General features: G+C 42.6%; 1 protein-coding gene across 3 annotated transcripts in view; it reads right to left on the reverse strand.

The window, feature by feature from the left end:
- cntn5 (contactin 5) overlaps positions 1–18,025 on the reverse strand; it is a 442,606-nt gene that overhangs the window by 92,314 nt on the left and 332,267 nt on the right. For all 3 annotated transcript variants that reach the window (XM_077248331.1, XM_077248330.1, XM_077248329.1), the window contains exons 8-9: positions 15,970–16,072; positions 10,672–10,853 (exon numbers count right to left, since the gene is read on the reverse strand). In XM_077248331.1, coding sequence (XP_077104446.1) covers positions 10,672–10,853; positions 15,970–16,072 — 285 coding nt within the window. The remainder of the gene's footprint in view (positions 1–10,671; positions 10,854–15,969; positions 16,073–18,025) is intronic.

Raw genomic sequence — 18,025 nt, forward strand, 5'->3', positions numbered from 1 at the left:
TAGAGGAATGGGTGAAGGAGGTAGAGGAAGAGGTGAAGGAGGTAGAGGAAGAGGTGAAGGAGATAGAGGAAGAGGTGAAGGAGGTAGAGGAAGAAGTGAAGGAGGTAGAGGAGGAGGCCCAGGTAGAGGAAGAGGAGAAGAAGGGGATAGAGGAAGAGGCCTAGGTAGAGCCTAGAGGTAAAGAAGGACTTGTAGAGTTGATAGAACCTGAACAAAGAAGACGAGGACCAAATTTGACTCAAGAAATCCGTGCAACACTTATTGACCATGTTATCAACCATGGACTGACACCGATGGAAGCTGGACAAAGAGTTCAACCAAATCTCTGGTTGATACTGTAACTGAATAGTTACAGTATTCTTGTTGCTTTTACAGTAGTTTTTCTTCAGTCAAACTGTATGTACTTCTTGCAGTAATTTTCATCTGTCAACTACGGTGGCCGAGAGAGCTCAACGTGCTGCAACTTAAGAAAACACATACAAATAGTAAAAAACGCATGCAACTAGAAAAAAACGCATGCAACTAGAAAAAAACGCATGCAACTAGAAAAAAAACGAATGCAAATTAAGAAAACATCTTCATCAGTTTCATAACACACGTGTGCTCCAAATACTCACAGCACAACCAAATACAGAGACGCGCTGCAAATAACACAGACCACAACGGAAATGTTTCCGGGGGAACCAAATAAGTTACGAACCCGGCTCGGACGTGCGTACAGCTCAAAATTCTACTTTATTTTATTTTATTTATTTTAACTTTGTATTTTTTCGCAAAACATACAGAGATTACATTTTTATGACATACAACTTGTATAAAATATACAAAATGTATTAACAATATGTTCAATGTCATCAGAATACAAATGAGAAAAGAGCAATGAGCTGAAAACTAAAATAAATAAATAAAAAAGATAGAGAAGAAGAACATGAAGGAAAGATTTTAATCTATACATCAGTTACACTGTACAAATTGTTTCATGCTATGTTTAAATTTTCATAAAGAACTGTTTCATGAGAAATGTTAGGTAATGTAGGGTAAAGTTGAGACAATGACACATAACGCATTTTTTTTTAAATTGTGAAGTAAAAATAAAAAAATACATTTATTTGCAACCGTTATGTTAACAGCATTATATTTCTGTCGTCAGAACAGCTATTCAGCTGATGGACAACGTGCTGCGTTGTCATGGGAACATCCTAGGTGAAAATAATGAGGACAAGACTTGTCTTTCGTTGTTCCCTTCATCAAGTGCGTTCCAAACGGCTACATAATGGCACACTAGTGCAATGCTCACTCCCAAGTCCCACTTGAAGAGCTCTGCCGTCTGCCCTTCGAAGGGAGTAGGGCATAGGGATGCTCACGAGCAATAAGCACGTCCGAGCCGGGTTCGTCACTTATTTGGTTCCCCCGGAAACATTTCCGTTGTGGTCTGTGTTATTTGCAGCATTTCTGTATTTGGTTGTGTTGTGAACTTTTGCAGCGCGTTTCTGTATTTGGTTGTGTTGTGAGTATTTGGAGCACACGCGTGTTGTGAAACTGATGAAGATGTTGTTTTAATTTGCAGGTGTTTTTTTCTATTTGCATGCGTTTATTTCTATTTGCATGCATTTATTTCTATTTGCATGCGTTTTTTACTATTTGCATGGTTTTCTTCAGTTGCAGCACGTTGAGCTCTCTCGGCCACCGTAGTCAACAGATTTTTTTTTTATTGATTTTATTGTTGGTTGATTACTGTAACTGATTATGGTAAGAAATACTGTAAATAAATACTTGAAATATGAGTCTGCAGAAATCAGTGTTGTGCAGTGCTTGGTAAGTTTATAGTAGGCCTATATGTGTACATTCTCCCTATATCTCAAACTAATCATGAAGAATGTTGTTTGTTTGTAACACTTTTTTTTCATCTAAATTATCCCTTACATAACAATGTCTGGCCAAAAATCTAGCACATGCTATTTCCTATAAAAATTATTTTTTACAAATGTGTTTTTTATTTATCACAGCAGTGTGAAACTGGTTGCAATAGTGTCTGATCATTGAGGACTGTGTTAGTTAAATGAAAACTAATAGCATTTTCACAAATATGTTTACATCTTTTGACTGAAGTGTGTATGTTTTGACAGAAGTGAGTCATTTTGCAAACAATCTAGGAATTATGCCAATTGAGTGTGTTGTTTGGATAATTGTGATTACATTTTGAAAAAAAGAACCCGGTTTTCAAAATTGCGTGTAAACAATTGAAAAAAACTGTAATAGCAAACGTTGTATACTGAAATATACTGAACTTTTGTAACTTTTTTTCACCTTTATAGTCAAAGTTTCTTGCACTTTTCTTGGAGATTTTCTAAGACTTTTCTTGCTGACCCCCACATACCAGTATTTCAGAATGTCATTCATCATGACAGACCAATTTCTTCTGTAGTTAAGAGGTGTTAATGTGGGAGGTCATATGTTAATTTTACTCATGGTTGTTATGTCATGATTTCTGAATGGCCCGTTTTCGGATTTTAGTTTCCATTAACGTTCTAGGTTGACTGGGAAGAGAGTTCACCTTTACAAACACGAGAGAGTGACTAATAGTTGATCAAATTCTTGTATTTCGATTTCTTGTGGGTTTCTTGATATATATATATATATATATATATATATATATATATATATATATATATATATATATATATTGAGAAATTATTTTGCTGGTGAAAAGTGTGTGTTATATGACTGATTGGTGCCATACCACATACTAGGGGTGGAACGGTACATGTATTCATATTGAACCGAATCGGTACGGGCGTCACGGTTCAGTGCACGAATTTACACGTAGAATACACGGTATAAAAATAAATAAATGTGCGACTAAATCTGCGATCAAAATGCAGGCTGATATCCAGCAGTGTTTTTAATGTTGATAGCTTAAGGCAAGAATGCAATGTTTCCAGGAATATCCACACGATTTCAAATGTGACATTAATTTTATACAATAGTTCAACAAACAAAAGGGTAACAATAAGTGATGTACTAGACAAAATGACTAAAATGTGACTAAGACCAATAAGCATTTTCGTCTGAAGACTAAGACTAAATCCAAAATGGCTGCCGAAATTAACACTGGCCATAAGTCCTTGCAGTTCCCTTTCAGTCGATAACGTCGGACGTAGTCGACGCGACTGAAATGGGATCACGCTAGGGAGCCTATCATCTTCGATTACTATTGAACGAGCCAATGGAATTTGGCGTGCGTGATTTGCATCACACACTCCGCCCCCGCGGCGCGGGTATAAATACGGAAGTGGATGCACGCACTAGTTGCCTTTCGCTTCGGAGCCGTTAGTCTTTGATGTCTCTGAAGAGTGCTGTTGTGTTCAACGAGCGAGTGTGTCGGTGTTCTTGCGGGAAGACCTCTCCAGTGTTGGTGTTCTACAGCGTGGTGCAGCGGTGATCGCGAGCTTCTCAGCTCTCAACTGCTGTTTTAACAGCATCAAATTTCTGCTGTTTGTTTGTGTGTTGACGGTTGGTTAGAGGGCGAGAAGTGAGTGCTTCACTGTTAGTTGAAAGACTATTCAGTGTTTGCCGCGGTCATTCCCTGTGTGCTCCGGCACTGGTGACGGTCCCATTTCCTAAAAGAGCAACACGGGTGTGAGTGCGTCTTTTTCAAGATGCCATTCCATCCGTGCGTTTCTGGGTGCGGTCTGGCACTATCCCCTTCTGACGGTCACGAAAGTTGTGTCGCATGTTTGGGCTTACAGCATGCTGAGGCAGCTTTCGTGGATGAGGCATGTTCTCACTGCGGGAACATGTCCATCTCGGTGTTGAGATCTAGACTCGCCTTCGTTTAAAGCGTTGGTGCAGTCCCCACCTCTGGGCCCCGCCCCTGTTCTTCCTCTGGGTTACCTTCCCAGAGGAGGACTGGAGTGCCGTCCAAGCTGGGTGATCTGAGGATCACAGTGAGGGGTAATCCGCCCGGCCACGCCCCGTGGGTCCCTCACTCCTCTTTCACACCGCAACCGGTGGAGCTCCCCATTGATCCCGCTGGTCCCTCTGTAATGGACGGGCCAGCCGTGTCATTTGGGGCCCCTCCAGGGGATACGTTGTCAATCGCAGCATCGGAGGGGGAGCTGAACTCTGGAGATGATGACTCGGCTGCACTGCCTCCCTCCGGGAGACCAGTGTTGCCCGAGCCAGATCCAGAGATGTCAGCTATGCTGAAAAAGGCCGCCGAGGCGGTAGGGCTCGTGTGGAACCCTCCACCGTGTCCCGAGCCGTCTCGGTTGGATGATTGGTATATCGGGCGGGCCGTACTGGTTCTCAGTCCGCCGCCCCGGTTCCTTTCTTTCCTGAAGTGCATGAGGAGCTTACGAGGGCATGGATGGCACCTTTCTCTGCCAGAAACCGCCTGAGTAGCTCCTCCCCTCTCACTACCCTTGATGGGGGAGCGGTGAAGGGTTACGAGGCTATCCCTCCGGTGGAGCGGGCCGTTGCGATGCAGTTATGCCCAACGGCGGCCGCTTCCTGGAGGGGTGATCCTCGTCACCCCTCTAAAGCCTGTAAGTTCTCGTCCGCTCTTACGGGTAAGGCTTACAAAGCTTGTGGGCAAGCCGCTTCCTCCTTGCATGCCATGGCGTTGCTCCAGGTCCACCAGGCCCAGGCACTCATGAACATGCACGAGGGTAGTTCGGACCCTGAGCTCATGGGTGAGCTCCGCACTGCAACTGACCTCGCCCTCCGGGCGGCGAAGGTTGCAGCTCGCGCGGTGGGTTCGGCGATGTCCACACTAGTGGTCCAGGAGCGCCATCTCTGGCTCAACCTGGCCGATATGAGAGATGCGGACAAGGTTCGGTTCCTGGACTCTCCCATTTCCCAGGTTGGGTTATTCGGCAACGCTGTGGAGAACTTTGCCCAACAGTTCTCTACAGCTCAGAAGCAGACGGAGGCCATCCGGCACATCCTGCCTCGGAGGGACGCTGCTGCCTTCACCCGCCCCTCGAGGTCAGATCCTCCGCCTGCTCGTCGCCGAGGGCGTCCGCCTGCAGCCGCCTCAGCTCCCGCCGAACCACCGCAGCAGCCTTCACCCAGGTTCCGGCGCGGAGCCGGCCGCGGAAGGGGCGCCCAGCCCGCTCCAGGCGCTGCCAAGCCAGGTGGTAAGCTCCAGCGCAAAAGAAAACGCTGAACCTGGACGGGCTCTCAGGGATGGAGGAGTTGCTTGTGGAGTGGTCGCCGATCCACTCCCTCTGGCTGGTTGGAGGGCCGGCTGGAGTTTTTTGTTATGTGTGTGTCTGTTCCGCCGCTGGCCCCTATAAAAACGGGGTCAGCGGTACCCACATATTAAGAAAAAGAGCAATTTTTCTATTCCTGAGTCCCAAGTGGGCCAGTATGGCGGATGTGACCCTGTATAATAGCCTTACATCCCCCAGCTTCCCTTGGTCGCCAACAGGCAGCTTGGGGCGTTCGAGGACCCGGTCATCCGCCTTCTCACGTCCCCTGCCGCTAGTGGAGACAGGTAAGTGTTGCACTGCACACTAACACCACTATCTCTACTTTGCTGCCCCACCTCAGGCTCGGCTACCCCGCTCAGGTCAGTGATAGTAACATCACATTAGGTGTTGAGCAGACGTGCTCCTGAAAATTCAGTGATATTCTTCACACCAAGTGTTGAGCAGTGCTCCTGACTTGTGCGTGCTTATCTTATCCTGCTGGCGAAGGATTTGATATAGCCGCTCCTCCAGCCGGTACGAAGGCCAGTTGTAAACTCGTTCTTCGTGCTACTAGGTGGTGGGTCGTGACCATCTTGGCCCAAGATTGGTCTGCAGCTTTGGCCTGAAGGACACGTGGTGTCCTTCCCCTCCCCTTCCAACACGTCTCTCCAGTGAGAAGGTGTTCAGCTGGTGTTGAAGTGAGAAACGGTCCCACTGAAAAGATTCAGAGGCTCCTGGGGTATACGATAGCGACAGCCTAAGTTGGCTTCCTCCGTATGTGACCGCTTCAGCGCTAGCTTTACGATCGAGTCCTGAGGTGACCGTGGCAGAGCAGCTCACCCTGTGTGACTATAGTTCATCCCGGTCTGCTGCCAAACCCTCCTCAGCAGAGGGGCCATGTACAAAGGGCGTGTTTTAACGGGGGCCTGGGCGACCCCCGACTACACGGGCATTCGTGCCTCGAGTTGTTAGACATTGCGGGTGTCACAAACTCTCCCGTCACCTCCTCCTTGGAGTCAGACGCTTCTGAGGGCGCCTTGTTCCACCCCTCCCGCTTACTCAATCGTGCCGCCATCGAGCCTCACGACAGTTATAGCCAGGGCAAGTGGAGACTCCATCCCCTGGGTCCGCTGGGTCTTGACCATTCCGGGGCCGCTCAATTGCCCCCCCGGTTTTATTTTTCCACCAGTGTTTGGGTAAACCGAGCGGACTACCCTTGGACAAACACTGGGTCCCAGCTGTCCCAGGGGCCCGCAGAATACGTTTAACCCCAGTGAGCCTTCTAAGAAGTGACGGCGACTCAGGGTCGCCTTGCGCTGCTCAAGTCAGTGAGATCATCACACTTCATGTTGAGCAGAGTTGCTCCTGAAACTCAGTGAAGTTCATCGCACTCAGGTGTTGAGCAGCAATGCTCCTGTAGCTCAGTGAGTCCATCACAGGTAGCGCAGTGAATTCATCACACGCAGTGCTGAGCAGAAATGCTCCTGGTGCTCAGTGAAGTTCCTCGCACTCAAGTGTTGAGCAGAAATAGTCCTGAAGCTCAGTGAGTTTATCACACTCAGGTGTTGAGCAGTAATGCTCCTGAAGCTCAGTGAACTTGTCACACTCAAGTGCTGAGCAGAAATGCTCCTGTCGCTCAGTGAGGTTCTTCGTACTCAAGTGTTGAGCAGAAATGCTCCTGAAGCTCGGTGAGTTGATCACACTCAGGTGTTGAGCAGGAATGCTCCTGAAGCTCAGTGAACTTGTCACACCCCAGTGCTGAGCAGAAAATGCTCCTGAAGCCCAGTGATCTTCACATGTTGTGTTGAGCAATGCTCCTGTCTTTTGCGCCCGTCACTTGCACCTACGTGCCAAGTCAGGAGAGGAACAGGTCTTCATAGTTGCCCCTTATTGGCCCAACTAGACCTGGCTCCCATCAACAGCCTTCCTGACTTCCCCGGAAAACTCTTCGGGGGCGGGGCACGATGGCACACGCGTTCTTCCCCCGGGGATTCCGGGCGGTCTTACATCTGAACGCGGAGGTTCAGGTGGCTATCACAAGAATGTGTGATAGTTACCATCACTTCTGCGAGCACCCCCTAGAATGGGGTAGCGTGCTTACGCCTTTAGAAGTGGAACCTAGTCGTTGAGTGCGTGCGTCTTCTCTCCAGAGGAGATCCTGAAAGCTTTCGATCACTTCAGTGCTCTCTTTCCTGCAAAATGGGTTGCAGTAGGCTGTTTTCCTTCACCCTCAAAATGATGTTGCCTCGGTGTTTAAACGACGCTCATCGTGTTGCAGAAGTATGCAGAAGCACGTTCTGATCGTCAGGTTCCTGAGGAGCAAGGTCTTGTAAATCCTTGTGTCCCTCTTTATCCTCTTGGGCCTTGTCCCTGGTGCGACTGCACTGCAGAGACCGCCCCTGAGCCACTGCAGGCAGTGAGTTAAAAATTCTGTTATATCAGTTCTCCTGCTCGCGTGGTCTCTACTAGAGGGTAGGGACTTGCTCGCTTTCGGTCAACGTATTGTGCCTGGAGTCTGGGCCGGCTAACTCTCACAAGCTGAGACCCCGGCTCGGATTGTGCCCAAGGTTCCTACCTCTCCCGTAATAGGAGCAGGTGGTGAGCCTGCAAGCGCTGCCCTGGAGGAGGCAGATCCAGCCCTGGCTTCTCTGTCCGTTCGCTTGGACGTGTACAGAATGCAAGTCATAGACCTCAGACCAGCTCTTCAAGTATCTGTTGGAATTCAGCAGAGAGGGAAGGCTGTTTCCATGCGAAGTTGCACTTAGTGCTTGCCTTCATTTCGGCAAAGATCCGAGATGCAACATGTCCACTTAGGTGTTGAGCTCCTCTATGATGAGTGTAAAGTGCTCCGCCTGGGCGTTGACGATATACTTTGCTAAACAGATTCTAGAGTTGGGGGCTGGACGACACCTAGTTGAACCGCTGCTTCCCGTGGGCTCCCTTCTCATGAAGCCAGTTTCACCGTGAGCCCGGTTCAAGTGTCGGCTTGCTGCGCCATTCCCCTCCTATGGACTGGATACGTGCGCCTTTCTACTCCAGTTGAGTTCCCTTAAAATTGAACCCTGTTGAGTTCCTCCACACCCCTCCGACGTCGGACGTGCGGAACGTCTGGTGTTAGGCCTACCACTCGTAAGCAGTGTGGAACCTGTGTTAGGCTGGGTCCATATGTTGCGGTCCCTTCGGTGACCCCATATGTGTATTCTTCCACGATACGGCTCCCTGCGGTGAGCCCGTGTCTTCCCTCGGCAGAGTCTCTCTGCCGTCACTGTCCGGTGTGTCTCCCCCCGTCTTAGGCTGGAGCCACCCCAGTGACATTCCATATGTTAGACTGCCCGGTTTCCGCCCAGTTCATATGTGTATTCTCCACGTTACCTCCCTCGGGTTGGATGTGGCTTCCGCAGCGTCCCTTCCTTCCAACGTACGGGGAACGCTTTCCCAGTGGTCCTGTAGGAACAGCAGTGACTTCCCTGGCCTAAGCCCTGTCCTTCCCCGCCTTAAGTTTGCGGGGGCATCAGGAGGCTTTGGTTTAGGCACTGGAAGGTGGCAGCGTTAGTGGCGTGTTCAATGGTTGATCCCATTTCAGTCGCGTCGACTACGTCCGACGTTATCGACTGAAAGGGAACGTCCTGGTTGCGTATGCAACCCACCGTTCCCTGAAGGAGGGAACGGAGGACGTAGTCCCCTTGCCACTACCGCTGGACCACCGCTGACCCCGGGTTACTCTCGGCTCCTCAGCGAAAAGCAACTAGTGCGTGCATCCACTTCCGTATTTATACCCGCGCCGCGGGGGCGGAGTGTGTGATGCAAATCACGCACGCCAAATTCCATTGGCTCGTTCAATAGTAATCGAAGATGATAGGCTCCCTAGCGTGATCCCATTTCAGTCGCGTCGACTACGTCCTCCGTTCCCTCCTTCAGGGAACGGTGGGTTGCATACGCAACCAGGACGTTTTTCATCCATCAGGCAAAAATCATTAGTCCAATCATAATCAGAAAGCATTAGGACATCTCTCCTAAACAAGCCACGTGATTTGAGGAATCATTCATGTCTAAAAAATCGTTCCGAAATTCTTACGATATTGTTCCTTTGCGTCATTATTGTTATATGTGTGGTGTTGATTCGCTATTTTCGTACAATTAGAACGACTATTAAACAGTTAGAGTTATCATTTTAGTTATTGTTCTCAGTGCAAACAGGCCTTAGCAGTTCTCCTTTGAAATACTTTAAGATTCATGAAAAGTGGTAGAACTGTTCATCACACACTGGTACTGAACTACTGACAACAGAGAGAACACAATAAAAGTTTATTTGGACATTGTTGTGACAAATAAGACAAACAGCTGTTGTATTGTCAAGCTTTGTTGATCCAGACCGTGTGATGAATCATGGATCCCAGTGACAGTCATAAACCTCTTAAAACCAGGTTTTCATAAAATAACTACGACACTGCATTCATCTTGTGGCCCACTGATACACTTACTTTTATGACATGACACACTTCATCTAAGTCACAAACCTTATTGAACGGATAAGGAGAGAGGAGTATGGGAAAGATGAATGGAGGTCCCAGATCCCCATATTAGGCCCCTATCAAAGCTATAGTTATAGAAAGCTACAGAAATATAGCATTTTCTTCTACGCAAACAAGAATAATGATAAAATAGCCCCTAAAATTTAATTGGACAAAAGTCCAAAAGGCCATCTTGTCCTTGCAAAAGTTGACAAAAATGTAAGCTAGCCAACTTTGCTTGAATTTATTTCTTCTGTCATAAAGGCCAGTCAGAATTATGCGAGAGAGAGAGAGAGAGAGAGAGAGAGAGAGAGAGAGAGAGAGAGAGAGAGAGAGAGAGAGAGAGAGAGAGAGAGAGAGAGAGATTGCTAAAGGGTTTTAGGATGTGGTTGGAAGTTACAATAGAAGTAACAACCTCAAGTCTCTATCATTTTCTGGTCTCCAGATACGGCTAAGGTCCAACCCAATCTCATGGGAAAACGTAACTATGTAACAAAGTGGTGATTTCTCATGAATTCGTATGATGTAAGTTATACAAAAACATCAAAATTAAAAACAAAGTTAGCATGAAGGTTCACCCCTAAACATACCCAGCACTGGGGCGTAAGCAAGTTGCTCGAAAACATACAAATGAGATTGTACGAATTCATACAAATTAGCCAACAATTCAACAAAAGGTAAAATAGTTTTGCTTTGCCATGCGATTGTGTTATTAAGGTCCCTCCTTCAACATTAGTCCAATCACAATCAGAAAGCATTAGAACATCTCTCCTAAACAAGCCACATGATTTGAGGTATCTTTCATGTATGTAGGACAAACTTACCTTGGCTTTCACCAACATCCCCCTTCTTGCTCATTTGAATATATTCAATATACCTTTTTCTTATTATATATAATGCAATAAACCATACAGAACTTTTAATGATCTGCTTGCAGTGTTTTTCAGAAGAAGAGCTGTACTCACTGTAGACCTGGAGATGTCCTCTGAAGGCGGTGCCTCCTCTGGTGTTCTCAGCTTTACACTCATAACTCCCAGAATCCTCTAGCTGGATGTTGGGAATCTCGAGAACAGCCTGTGATTTGCGCAGGCGGGCTTTTTTTGGGATGTTCCCACTCATCTTTCTCCAGGTGATAGTGGGGACAGGACTGAGAACATAAAACATATAAAAAATATTTAGATGAAAATTAATGTCTTTTTTCTTCTTTTTTATTGATGAAGATTTTTTTTTAAATTTTATTTTTTCTGGTGGAAGCATTTTTTGTGGCCTTGTTTCTGGAAGTGTTTGTAAAATTTGTTTCTCCACTGAGGAAAAATGTAAAAAAAAAAAGGAGCTCTAAGCCAATGAGCGTCAAAGAGTTCTAAGGTTTGAGATGTATCACAAAATTATAACCTTTAATTTGAAGCAAAAATGTTTTTGAAAGTCAGAAAAAAAGGTAGAATTTTCAACCTGATCTCACCAGAAAATGACTATGTTACAAGGTGGAGATTTATTTTAAATTTGTAACAAAAAATTCATGATTATTAGAAAAAAGCAAGCATAAAGGTCCACTCCTAACCCCAACACTGAACATACCCATCACTGGGCATAAGTAGATTGTACAAAAACGTACAAATGAGATTATATAAATTTATATGAATTAACCACCAATTCACCAAAACATTAAATAGTTATGAATTGCCATGAGAATGTGTTGGTTTTAACGTCTTTTATGAGTGACTAAATCCCATGAAGCAATGTAAATGTAATTAAATCAAAAAGTATAAAACTATAATTTTTTTTTAATTGATCATGATAAAGTATTTAAATAGTATAATTTACATTGTAGAATAGCACGAATGATTTGATTCGTTTACAGTACTTAATGGTAGTGGTCATCGGTGCTGAGTCTCAGTGAATTCCAATGTACTGGCAAGGTTTGTAAGCTAATAGCAACCTTTCTGATTGGTAGATGAGCTCTTCAGGAAGTAGAGCATTTCCTTGAAATCACTGTGACTTTTGGCTTTTACTGGAGCATAAATCATCACTTAAGGAACCCAACTTTTGCGTTCCAATCTATCTGGCAAATGTTATAGCAGTGCAAAAAGAATATACTTCATCTTCATCTAAAAAAAACACTTTCTAAAAGCATTTGTAAAGCTGATAGCATGGTCTTTTTGAAAGTACGAACAGGACAATCTGATATGGCAGCACTCTGTAAGTGGCTGTGTACTGGGTAACACAATAAACGTCTAGATAGCTGTGTAGATAAGCAGTATTTGTACACTGCCATCCATCCCTATTTGCGGCTGCAGCGAGCGTGTGATATGACCTCCAAGGTGAGCCGCCCGCGTGTAGATAACCCGCTCTATCAGACACCATCAGCACTGCTACATAGTGACAGCTCCATTTCACAGCTTTCCAACGATGGAAATGTGACGCCGAGGAAAACCCCAGCGACGCCATCAATCATCCGCAGGCCCAATGATAAAAACGTCACATTTCTGAGTCCTTCTGTCCCTCTACATCCGCTTAAATTCTACAAGGACATTTATCCACACAGGATGAAGTTTCTGACCTGTCAGTTTAAATGATGATGGGTCTATGATAAAAATTTGCAGGGCTGTGTAAGTTGTAGAACAAACGTTTTGTCTGCCGTGATTTAATCTTAAAGTGTCACTTTAGATATTAAGTGCATTGGTAGGTGTGGATGATATTTGTATGATCAAAGCACATCACATCAAACAGTAATAATTGAGAAATGTAAAAATAAACATTCCTCAAAAGCCTGATGTATCATTTTTTTTTAACTCACATTAACAGTATTAATAATGTAGTAAATAGGTTGCTTCATTCCAGCAAGTGTTCATTGTGAAATATCACTTACATTATAAAAATCAGTGAAGATTTCACAGCAAAAAGATATGCACACCTTGACCTGAAGGGGGATGTTTTTAGAATTATACTAAAAAGCTTTTTACTTGTTAAAAAAGTATAAACTATCAATCAGACAACAGAAGGCATGTAGTAGATTGTGCACAACAGGTTTTAATTGTGTTGATAATTTAGAGGCCTTAGAAATTTGTGTATCAAAAATGATACAGTAAGCTTTATATGGTTAATATGTATTATCTTCACAATGTACTATGACCTAAAGTGCCTATTGATATAATTAAAATGTTCAAAATAACAGCATTTATTAGAAAATTATTTTTCTTTAATGTCACTTTTGATCACTTTAACGTATCCTTGCTGACCGAAAGTATGCATTTCTTCATAAAACTTACTGACCCCAATGATAATTTATACAGAAATCTACCTTAGAATAAATTAAATAATTTGGAATGATTAAAATACATATTCCTTCTCTAAAACATGTGCCACAGTTACACTCCAATAAATTACTAGGTGTAAAAATGTAATTATATTACTAATCATATATTTGTGTCTAACCCTGAAAATGTTCGAGAGCAAATTATTTGAATAGAAAATTTCACAACAAAATACCTGACCATTATTTCTTAAGTGGTGTGAGAACTCCCCAGAAAGGTTATACCTTCAACAAAATGCCAGCATGCATGAAAGCGGCCTCTCTTGTAGCCCCGGCAACATTTTCGGGACCAGACACATTCACCAGTATAAGCTGGCAATTTGCCTTTGAAAGTGTACGGTACAATGCAGCCTCTGAAAAGCATCCCTGCAGACATTTAGGGCTGACCGCCCGCGCTATTGGCATTATACATTCTAGCCTTTTCCTTGCACACAATGCCAAGCCCTTAGTCGCCCCGACTGTTAGGTTTTCATACATACCGAGTGACAACGTGAGACTAAAAGTAATTCTTAGTTCAGTTTAGTTCATTATAAAGAAATGCCATTTTCTTTCATTTTCATGCACTGATAAATATTTTATTTGTGGGTAAGGCGGACGAGGCCTAAAGTTCACTGGAGGATTCGCTATCATCCCTAAATGAGCCGCGGAGGAAGGGAAATGCCATTGGTGAGATCTCAGTGATTTCTTCATTCGCTGAGTAGCAAGTTAAGAGTCTGTAAAGTTTAATTGAACTAAGAGAGAGAAGCCAACAGGAATACATAGATTAATGTCTACGTTTAAGCAATGACTTATTATTCTAATGCGGATAATTAATTGTAAACGACATTTCCTCACAAAGGGGTCCTTGAAGGCACTGTAAACAATTACTGGGACCTTAGAGCAGTTTGGCTTAGAAGGTGTTTGCGCTTGATAGGGTTTACATTTGAATTATTCATTGCAAATAACAAACGGAAAAAGAATTACAGCACGATGACACTGGATTATGTATTTAAAATGCAGAAATGCATTCCCTTTATGCAAAACGCTGTATCAGTCCTGTTAAGCTACAATCTGAGGATCCCAAAGGAAGTTCTACAGAATGTAATCGGACAATAATGAATACAAATAAAGCAGAAGATAAACACACAACTAAAATGAATGAATGAATACATAAAAATAAAGAATTTTTTTTAAAACATACTAATGAAACATAATTTCTCTTGATATAATATTTTATTTTTCACTTTAGCCTTCTTTGTTTAACCCTCTGGTGCTCTTTGTGTGTCGGTCAAAAATTACAGAATTTTTTTTTTCTTTCAATGAAATGAGTGTACTATATTTTAATTCAATAATATTTTTTATTAAATATTGTGTATTTTCGGGGATTTTATGGTACTAAATTATATTTACACCATTTATTACGCCATCCATGTATTCACCTTTTAAACATAGACCTTAAACTTAAACTGTGGTAAATCTTGAATGCTTAAGAGCACAGACTTAAGTTTGATCTCTTTTCACAGACGACACTTGGCAGATTATTGCTGAAGTGAAAAAGTTACAGAATTCAATGTTTATTGTTATGTTTTATATGAAATATATATTTTCAAAAAACACGTTTTACTCTAAAACTGCAAGAAATTCAAAGCCCTAAACCTAAACAAGTTGTGTACCAAATTTGAGGTTGATATCTCAAAAAAATTTGCTTTTTGACCGCAGCACCAGTGTTTTCACTAGATGAAATTCGTCTCCCATTCATTTCCAATGCAGTCATTTTTGACTGCGAGGAATTTAAGTGTGACTATTTTTTTCATGACCATTTAACCTTTTCAATGCCCATCATTTTCTTCTTTTGTGTGTTCACATAGCAAGTGCCACAACTTTTACCAAGTTTCGTACCATTCTGATGGAGTAAAAAAAAACATAAAATTTTCAATCAAAATAACCGAAGAGAACCAGTCAAAATAGAACAGCAAATTATTGGGCAAGAGAATAAAGCAAAAACCTATTGTTTTATCATTTTAAATCGGAAGAAACTGACTTCCTTATGTGAAATGTTTTGCTTGATAAGTATGCCTACTATATGTTTTCAAATGAATAACTCTTGCGTTGATATGTTGCTGGCTTGATGTCTGCATCTATCTATACAGTATAGTATCTATACTGTATCTGTTTTATTTTAGTATTTAATTGCAGACAAAAAGAACATTTAGGTTAGCATGCCTTCATATAGCCCTCATATATTTACTTTTAACTAAAAACAAACCCTAAGTTATGCCAGACATTTTTGCTCAGGAAAAACAAAAGTGGCCACAGTAAGGTACATCTTAAACATGTATGGGAAAAGCCTCCTCGGTCCATCATTTAGATGCAATGCGCTGCGCTGAAATAATGTCATAGTGCTTTTCTGCCTTCCGGCAGTGGGCCGGTATTGGCCACTTTCATTTCTCACTGTGCTATATCCTTGACCATATGTGAACATAACAGATATTAAAAGCATCCTCCAAACAATGCCATGTACAGACTCTCAAATCGCTCTCCTCCCTCACGACCCCTGGCCCTCACCCTCTGCTGCCCGTTCAACTATTACGAGAATATACAGCTCCCAGGGGCCGAATCCTGGCGCCGTTTCTTCACCAATCACAGTGAAATTGCCACTATATCAGTTATGGCGCAGAGTTCAATACTTGTGGAGAGCTCATTTAACAGCAAAGCAGAGTTAGGAGTAAAAATAGCTATCCTCCTGGTACCATCTCTTCTCTGGAGGATGCATTCTGCACTCTACTATGAAAAGAAAGTGGTTTGACTGGTTAAATTGGTCGTAATTATGATTATTAATGATTCCAACAGTAAAAGAGGTGTTTCAAGGGGGCGACGGTGAATGTTCTGTCTTTGTGCAATAGAAAGGCACCTTCAAGTGGTGCAATGGGAAGAGGTATGGGTGAGGGTGGGGGGATTATGCCAGCGTACTTACTTCCCAAGGGCAAAGCACTCCAGCCTCACTGTGACACCTTTAGCTGCAAGCACCGTCTGGGGAAAATGCGCTTCAATTTTGGGCTCATACTCCCCCATCACACCTAAAGAACAAAAAAGAAGACACACAAATGTAAGTCTGTTTCTACTACACCATATACGATGGGAGCCAAGCATTAAAGTGTACGCCTTTAGAAGTCTCAATGCACATATTTATATGACACACTACAAAAAGTGTGCATTTTTCTGCAGATGGAAAAGTGCATAATTTTGTTATAAACCCCAATGGGAAAACTCTAACATTCCAAGTTCAGGGTATATCAATCATGACGGAAACTAATTGGCATTTATTATCTGGAATTCTTGTCAGTGTTTAATCTAAAATTTTGCTGATGAAGAATAGCAATAGAGCAATAGCAATAAAGTTTGCCAGAAAAGATGACTCATTTAGCTGGTTCATTAGGTGACAGGCTACATATACCGTGATTCTCTGTGGCAGCATAATGTTTTGAATACACCTGTTTGTGTTTGCATGTGAGCGTTAGCATCTAGCTAAAATCATTACCTTAAAATTCAATAACCTACAGCTGATATAAACAATTTTAGCCATCTTGCTAACTTACGTCAGACTTTCCCTGCGTCCAAATATACCTACTTCCCTACTAAGAAGTATGTGAAAAAGAGACGTGGGCCTATCCCGAATACCACACTGGAAGGCACATTGGAAAAAAATAATAATGTGACGATATTTATGAGGAGTGATATAACAATGCTTTTTGTGTGTTCAGTAGAAATTTCAAAGTGAATTGTAGTTCTAAAAGCATATTCAGTTTTATCCGAAACATGAACTTAGCAACATTTTATTACATTAGTTGAGGACTTATTGTGACAGTTTTAAAATGAAATCTGGTGAGTGGCATTACAAGGTTAATGCTCGATCGCGTTTGAAAATAATGTACCATCTAAACTAAACCCTACTTTGTTAACTTAGTGTTAGCAAAAGCAAATGTGAAATGATAACATTTGCCATGCAGTTTTTTTTTTTTTCTATAAGTCTTTGATCTCTTTTATTGTGACTTTTATTTTACGGGATTCATATAGCAGGTGAGCTACTTAGAAAGTTAACTACGTCAGAAAACCCTTACATATGGTGCAAACATCCAAATGTATTAGTTTACAAACCATGCACTATAGTAAAAGTGTTTTGAGGACATGACATAGTATTATGCATTTGATATCCATATTCATGGATTCATATTCATATGGACACTTTACTATCCCATTAGGTGGATGGTAGGTAAGCGATGCAAGTGACACTGTGGGTCACATGACAAAGCCAACATGGTGGACGTCCTGATTGCATTTATATTACACACACTACAACTGTAAAACAACTGCATAATACGTATTCATAAAATCAAATCATAATAAGTATTGTACTTTACACTTCATTAGTAAAATTGCAACATTTATGTCTAAATGTATCTTATTTAAAAAATATATATCTTCATATGAAAGAATTAATCCCCCAAGCTTTTATTGTGGCGGAAAACTGCAGGGAAGCTTTTTAAGATTGTGTATCCACAGGGATACAAATACAAAATGTGTGATGAAAACAAAATGTAACTGACACTTTTTTGCGTTCCCAAATGTATGTTAAACTCACAGCACAAGAAGAAACGGCGTTTGTTGAATTTACTGTGAACCGAGCCACTCTGAGATGCAATCACAAGACATGAGCTGCTCGCGTGTGCACTGAACACACATTGTCGTGCTTCGCTCTCAAGCACACAGCGCAACAGACACTATACTTATTGAATTAAAATACACACACCACAGTATCAGGGTATTGATACGGAAAATGTATCCGATCACTGTGCGTTCTGGGTGCTTTTACACCTGGCTAAGAGCAAATAATATATTCACAGAGTCTATTTACACTAACTATACTCACCATTGTCTTATTGAGCCCGACAAAATTACAAAAGAAACCCATCTGATAACTAGAGCAGCGGTGTGAAGAGTAAGGCCACTTTAGACATTCTACTAACTATAAG

Source organism: Siphateles boraxobius, unplaced genomic scaffold, assembly GCF_051911475.1.
Source record: "Siphateles boraxobius isolate OS27281-9 unplaced genomic scaffold, OSU_SipBor_1 30, whole genome shotgun sequence".
Classification (NCBI taxonomy): Eukaryota; Metazoa; Chordata; class Actinopteri; order Cypriniformes; family Leuciscidae; genus Siphateles; species Siphateles boraxobius.